The sequence below is a fragment of the Spodoptera frugiperda genome, chromosome 22 (assembly GCF_023101765.2).
Source record: "Spodoptera frugiperda isolate SF20-4 chromosome 22, AGI-APGP_CSIRO_Sfru_2.0, whole genome shotgun sequence".
NCBI lineage: Eukaryota > Metazoa > Arthropoda > Insecta > Lepidoptera > Noctuidae > Spodoptera > Spodoptera frugiperda.
Window position 1 is genome coordinate 3,352,179 of NC_064233.1, and position 7,609 is coordinate 3,359,787.

The 7,609-nt window shown below is 35.8% G+C and overlaps 2 protein-coding genes across 2 annotated transcripts; one reads left to right on the forward strand and one right to left on the reverse strand.

Moving 5' to 3' along the window:
• Nucleotides 1-1,168: 1,168 nt before the first annotated feature.
• Nucleotides 1,169-2,557, reverse strand: LOC118279996 (uncharacterized). Its single transcript, XM_050702792.1, has 2 exons — nt 2,439-2,557; nt 1,169-1,581 (listed from the first exon to the last, which is right to left on the reverse strand). The coding sequence occupies exons 1-2, from the start codon at nt 2,487-2,489 to the stop codon at nt 1,294-1,296; spliced, it is 339 nt and encodes a 112-aa protein (XP_050558749.1). The 5' UTR covers nt 2,490-2,557; the 3' UTR covers nt 1,169-1,293.
• An 884-nt stretch (nt 2,558-3,441) lies between these two features.
• On the forward strand, nt 3,442-5,208 carry LOC118279978 (uncharacterized). The gene is made up of 2 exons (XM_035599838.2): nt 3,442-3,567; nt 4,029-5,208. Exons 1-2 carry the CDS (start codon nt 3,520-3,522, stop codon nt 4,974-4,976), a joined length of 996 nt encoding a protein of 331 aa, XP_035455731.2. The 5' UTR covers nt 3,442-3,519; the 3' UTR covers nt 4,977-5,208.
• Nucleotides 5,209-7,609: the final 2,401 nt, after the last annotated feature.

Consider the following 7,609-nt stretch of genomic DNA (forward strand, 5'->3'; position numbering starts at 1 on the left):
GCGCCGAACGTGTTTTATGAAACATACAGGCTGTTTCATAAAGCAACGACGGTAGTATACAAACGAAAATTCGACGAAAAAACAAAATATGGTTGAATTGAGAACCACTCAATTTTTCTTTCCAATTTGGTTAGAAACGAATGGTTCTTTTATCTAAACAAATCTTGTAAAACAAGAAATAAATGTGCAGATTCCTGAAATAATTTTTGAAAGTCAATAATTTTGAAGCTGATTAAAAAAATAGATAGTAATTTAAAAGAATCTGCTAGATTATAGTAAAGTAATCGAAACTAGAGCTTGTTCGGTGCTCTGATTGGTTAGTTTATTCAAGCCAGCCAATCAGAGCGCCGAACGCGCTCTTGTTTCAATTACTTTGAACATAAAGCAAACTCATACTAAGGGTACAGATACCAGCACATCAACCTACCCCAATCTGTAAAGTTTTAATAAATTTTAAACTTTAGCACTAAAGGATAAAGTTAAAAATCTATTAAACAGAGACAGATTAGTCGGTTGAACTTGGTTACGAACGAAATGGTATAAATGCTACTCGAATCGAAGTTAATAGAAAAATCAAAATATGGAATTAACAAACATTATTAAAATGTTTGGAGCCTAAAGGTAAGCGTCACAGGCAGACAGGCTCGCATCGTACGCATCGCACGCAACGGATTTTAGTTTGTCTTGTATAGAAACTCATACAACTGCGTCCACTGATCCGCATCGTACGGACCGCATCATTGGCAATGCCTACATGCGATGCGTACTGATGACGACTAGCTGCTGTAATTATTAATTTGAAGCATTCGAAATAAGTTCGATCGCGGTCCGCCATATCATTGATAGTGAGAATAATTTTGACCAATGATGAGCGAGAATCAATTTCTGTTCGTTAGTCTCGCCAAAAGTTGGAAACGGCTGGACCGATTTTGCAAATTTTTAGGTGGTTCGAACACATATAGTGTAACATGGAAGTGTTTATAGATACATTAGGAGTCAGGGATTTGTGACCAGCTTCCCGATCACCGGATTACTGCAGAGATAGGGACTACCCAGGTTTTGAATTATTTGTGGAAGTCCAGGGAAGGTTTAAAAAGTGAGAATGCTTTTTTTGAGGCGGTACGATGTTTGCCGGGCCAGCTAGTACTTAATAAATCAAGGTTTGACAATGGCCAATCTACATAAAAGCTTATAGCATTAATAAATTCTTCTATCCACCGATTCGACCAGCATTTATACCATTAATTCACCCTGGCATCTTCCCTCCCAACGCCTATACACATCGTCAAAAACTTAAAGAATGTAGCTGTATCCAAGATTGTTGTATCCATACCCACACCCGCATCCACCATAGGAGTAAGGGTATCCAGTGGCTACTGGAACAGGTACAGGGACTGCAGCCACCACATTAGGGTTCAGGGGTAGAGTCTCAGACAGAAGGCTGCTGACAGTCAGCAAGGAGAGAGTATCAGCCAGGCTAGCGGCAACACTTGGTTGGGCTATGGTAGTAATTGGTGAGGAAACCGCCAAGGGAGCGGAGACTAGAGGGGAAAGACCTCTGAGGCACTGGCTGTAGGCGTTCTGTAATAAAAGAGGAAATGTATTCATTATGAGTTTTTATTTGAAAAGATGGTGTTTGATTCGAGTATGGAACAAAAAACTCAGGTGGTAAGGGCAGAGAACATAATAATTTGTCACTACCCCTACTAGAGTAGGGGTAGTGCTTTTCCACCAGAGATAGACTATGTGAGGCGAGAGGGAGTGCCAGACTCATACTGACTAAAAACCACTCCGTTCGTACTCTTGATTTTTGAGCCGAGTCCCAGTAACCCGCAAGGCCCTGCGGGTTACTGGGACTCGGGACCCGAAGCTGCACTGCCTAGCCGGTAGGCATCAGCCCTTAGTCTCATCTGTGGTGGTCTGGGGCTACAATAAAACCTACCTTGTCTTTTTTAAGGGGGAAATCAAAATACTTCTCCCACCCAGAGTGACGCGAGAGGGAGTGTCAGACTCTTAATGAATAAATACCACCTCGTTCTTAGGACCTTGACAAATTCCCAATACTGAAAGTGTTATTTTCATTACATCAACAGGTTATAAGTGGCCACTGCTGTCCAAAGCCTCTTCTCACACGGAGAAGGTTTTGAGCAATAATCACCACGCTTACTCAATGCGAGTTGGCGATTTCAAACTTACAATTTGAAATTATAAGCCCAGAGTTCCCCGCGATATTTTTTCCCTGTTTGTCAGCGGTGTCTAAATAATCTTAGAAAGCACATATAACTCGGAAAAAGTCACATTGGTACTTGCCCTTGGTAGGTTTCGAAACTGCGCTCTCATGCATGAGGAACGGGCGTCTTAAACCTTCGGGCCACCACGACAAAAGTGTTAATTTATTTTACCGACATTTTTATTAAAATAAAATTAAATAAACATACCTGAATGAGAACAGCCTGTACAACGAAAACGACAATAGCGAAGAATTTCATTTTGTTTTAATATTTTTTTTCGATTTTACTTCGAAAGTAGAAAATAGAATGTACCTTCCTGACATTTTGTGCCCTTATTTATACTAATAAATACATGTATATTTCAAAACTATATGTACTTTATCAATGTATAGGTATAAAAATTGAAATATTTCCTAATTACCTAGTAACTTGCAATAATTTACACTATGGGGCAATTTTTCTATGATAAAAATACCTATTGTAGTAATACCTATTGTAGTATTGAAGAACTTTTAAGTCAAAGTTTTAATCCTATATTTCAATGAGTCTTTAGACTCAATTTGAAAAAAAAATACTTTCCAATCATGGTAGATGACTAATTTTTATTTTAATGTCCGTCTTGTAGATTGTTTTAAAACATTAGACGCGTATTTTTAATTTTCTTACAGAAACAAATACTTTCGAAATTATATCGATTTGAAACTTCATTACTTCTAGGTTTTTTTACGTAGAAATTATGCATTTGCTCTCACTCTAGAACTTTGATTCGTTTTATCTAAGTATTGTTATCTTATACGAAAAAAAAAACGTGGCTAAAATTTTTTCATTACCTAACTGACGGACTAATTAGATTTTTCATTTTCATGCCCCGTCATCATCCCTATTAGGAGTTGTGGAAAATCTAAATTGGACTCCCAACCCAATTATTAAGAAAATAGCCTATATTTTAATATTCGGCTAATTCGTTTCAGGTTCCCAGTTCGGGCAAATTACTATAAGTGAAATTAATAAAAAAAAAACCGCAAATGTACAAAACATTTGAATATTTTCCTGATGACGTTATGATTTTTTAATTTGTGCAATAGTGAGGCGACATTACATTATTATGTCATAGTGTAACCGATTAATGAAATACGACTGTCGTAATCGATTAACTCGATAAAAGTAAATATACAAACGTTGCGATTATAATCGGTTCGTTTATTGATAAGTTAAATTTAATCGAAGCGTGTAGTGTTTTTATGTTATTTATTTATTAAAATAAATATTTTTTTATAGTTGGTGAAAAATGATTACAAAATTTTTGGTTGTTGCTGTTTTTACTTTAGTTTTAAAAGTGAGTACTTGGATACTTATGTATTTTCATAATAATATTTAAAAACACATAATGTGTGCAGTCATGTCAATAATTATGTACGTACTTAATTAACTAATTATAAATAGTTAGTTAATTACAACAGTTGTTTACAATTTACAATAGTACTAAATAACTATTTACAATTGTAAAATTAAAATAGTAAATTAACTACTTAATAATACTGTAATTGGTGTTGACTGCTAGTTTTATGGTATAATTTTTATGACAAAAGGAATTTAGAAGGTTAAAGAATGACATAAGCAAGATTGTTTTACTTTTTTTTTAATATTGTAGAATCACATTACTTATACTGAATACCACACAAAAATCTATACCGTAATTTTTGAGTTTATCTCATTCATTCAAACATTCAAACTTGAAATGAAACATTGTTTTATATGTAAAGCCAAAATATTAATTTGAACCAAAATCTCTTTCAGGACGCCAAAACACAGACCATCGATGACGTAATCCCACAGAATCCAGTGACCATCCCCTCATCACCTACAACGGCCTCAAAATGGGAACAACTGATACCAGCCTTACAATTAATAAAAGCTAACACAAAAATAAAAAGAGAAAGACTACATAATGTCATGCATCTAATCAAACTCATTTTAGCAGAAGAAATGGAGAATAAAGAAGAGTCTGAGATAAACTATGATGGAGACATTGAAAAAGAAGAGACTGTGAATGTTATCGATGAACGAGAGGAGAAAGAAGATGATCCTTTCTCTATTCCAATCATTGATTACGAAAGTATAGTGGATGAGAGACTTAGAGGTATAAAAGAGATTATCGATGACAGAAATTATATGTTGAATGAAAATGAAATTGAATGTAGGCAGGACGAAAATGATATGAACAAGAATAGAACTGCAGATATCAGCAATATTGTGAACAAAATATCGTCGGCTTTGAACAAATTGAAAGAACAAAATCGTCCACAACCAGAAATAGAAACGCCAAACTTAATACCAATCTTCAGATCACAAGAAATTACTAATAACGTGAATTCTTTAAAACAGTCAAATTCAAGACAAGCTGAAATGAACCCTATATCCAACTTTCCAGCGTTCACAATCCCTTGCCAGAGAGCTTCAGACATATTAGCCGAAACAGCAACGTTCCCATTACCAAAAGACGTATTGTGTGATAATCCAACTACGAATTTGAAAGCTATAGCTAAGAACACAAAGTTGAATTTGGATAACCTGCCTTTTAAGAACATAGTTCCTGATTCGATTACTTGTGTTGATGCCGAGGATTCTCTTGCAGTATTGTTTAAACCTAAAGCCATATCTTTGATGCAGGTGTACGGGAATTTGTTGAAAAAAATCACTATCACTGTCTTAGTACCTTATTATGTGTCGAAATTACCATTCTAGAAGTCATCGTTATCATCAACATTAGCTTATAAGTGTCTACTGCTGACCTAAGGCCTCTTCTCACGCGGAGAAGGCTTGAGCATTAATCATCACGCACATCATCACCATTATCTTCATCATAATCATCATACGCTGTTCACTGTATCATATAGACCTTCCCCAATAATTATATATTGGTTGGTTGGGAGCTATCTGCCTCCAGCGGCTCCCTGGACATTTTGCAGGTTGTCTCTCCACCTAGTAGGTGAACGTACTTGTGTAATGCTTTCAAAGTTAGTTTTAAGGATATTTATTTTACCTAGTATTTAAATAAAGATTTAAATTATTATTTTGTTGTTTTATTTGTATGTGTAGTTAGTTTAAGTTGAGTAGATTTTTTTGGCATTTTATTAACTAGTTAGGTACCTATCTAATTAAAGTCCTACGTTGTGTGCAACATTGCCTATTCCTTTGAGTTTGAAATTCTAGGATTTCTCCTGTGTCGTCTGTGCGTTTACAAACATACAAGTTCACATACACATCACATCCAGACCCGAAACAACAATTTGTGGATCACACAAAGAGTTGCTACCTGCGCGGGAATCTAACCCGCTACACGTTACGTAGTAGCCAGATGTCCAGCCACCGCACCAAACGCGGGTCTGGGGACGGCGAGCAAGGATAGCTCGCCGCCTGACCAGAACTAAGCTTCCGTTGTACGGCGCGTCGCGTCTCAAAGTGCCATCAAACTACCACAGATGTGGCCCAGAAGGGCTGACGCCTGATCCGTAGCTGCGGACTACCTAGCGGGTTTTGCGAAGCTCCGGCTCGAAAAGCAGAAGTAGGAACAGGGTTTTTAGTCAGTAACAGTCTGATACTCCCTCTCGCCTCGTCCAAGGCGGGAGAAGTCATTGGATGATTTTCCCCTTAAAAAAAACCGTGCAACCGTATTTGATATAAACAAAGAAACACTGTTATTATTTCAATTGTCAAGAAATACAGTTTATCACACGAACGCTACGTTACAAAATTATTTCGACAAACACCTGGAGTTTCGACATGTATGTAGATACTTGATTATCGTTAAAAATGTAAGGTATTACACTTGTTTTATTATTAAAAATTAAGATTAGAAATTCAATTATGTAGGTTGATAAGTGTTTTTATTTTTTAATTTGTAAGCTGGTATATGAGCACACGGATCAGCTGATAGTAAGCAATCACCGCCGCCTATGGACGTTGCCTTTTGGAGGTTAGGAATTTAAAGGTTGTTGGGGAATCGGGAATTAGGAAAGAGGGTAATTGTGCCTCCGGTTACCTTACTCATACAACGCAAGCATTGTTTCACATCGGTTTTCTGTGAGGCCGTGGTATCACTCCCGTTGACCCTGCTCATTAGTGCCGACGAAGCATAGCTCTCCCACACTTAAACTACTACTTAATTTAATACTTTTATTAAAATGTCAAAAACGATACTTTTCTATGGATTGAAAGTAGATATTAGAAATTGAAGTACAAAATACCACACACACACGCATGTGACGTCATCGTACGTTATTTCCCGTCAAAAAGCTGATAGGTACTTACTTATTTCTTAATCATTCGCTAGAAGATTTTTTTTTTTCAGATTTGGAATTAAAACGTATTATTTTTTAAATTAAGAGAACACACTGTTTTATTAATGACTTTTAAAAGAAGAACAATGTATGTTTCATAAAACAAAAATAGCTCTAAGTAAGTACCTACGTAAGAAAATCCATTTAATCATTATTAGGTAAGTACAAGTAGGTAAGATTCCTATAATTCCAATTACTTACTTACGCAAGCAGGTAAATATACTGTTTCTAGGTAATTATACTAAAATGGTACCCATCTAATGACGTCGTTCAAATAAGACATCGAGTAACTATGCCGTTTTTAACCTAACCAAAAAATCTTTGAATAAGCGAAATTCGCCTTTAAATGTCGATTTCTTCTTCTAAACTTTTATAAATAGATGTTATTTTCATTCTTAGATAGATATAAGAAAGTCATAAGGTCTAAAATTGCTTCGCAAACATAACAATCGACTGAGCAAGAGCGGGGGTGTAAACATCGTGACGTCACGGGAGGCCATTGCGCCTGTGCGGGAGTTCTGAGTCGGTACACACTAGGCGAGAATTTAGGGTTTTTTTTAATATTATTTTTTTATTAAGTCTTTTTTCCTAATAGAAGAATGACAGTCCCATTATATACCTAATACAAAATTAAATAATAGGTACACTATAATGAAGCAGCTAAACCGTTTACAAGTTTTGCTTGCCCTTAAACTTAAAAAATGATCTAGCCTCAGATGATAATGTGGTAAAGAAAATACAGTATTTTGTCATTTGTCACTCCTCATATTCTCCCCGTGGATACCGTAAAAGGTGGCTAAGAGATTACATAAAAGGTACTCGTTGACAAAAAATAGTTGCACCTTTTATACAGGCTGACTGAGCCTGATATAAACAAAATCGTTACCTACGCCTACACATAAACTGATAGCAATCACTTTTTTATTATACGCAAATAATAACAATAAGATCAGGCGTTTTTAAATATTTTCCCATGAATTTTATTTTTCAAACAATCACTTAAAAATACCACTCAGAAATGATGCCTACTAAAATTCT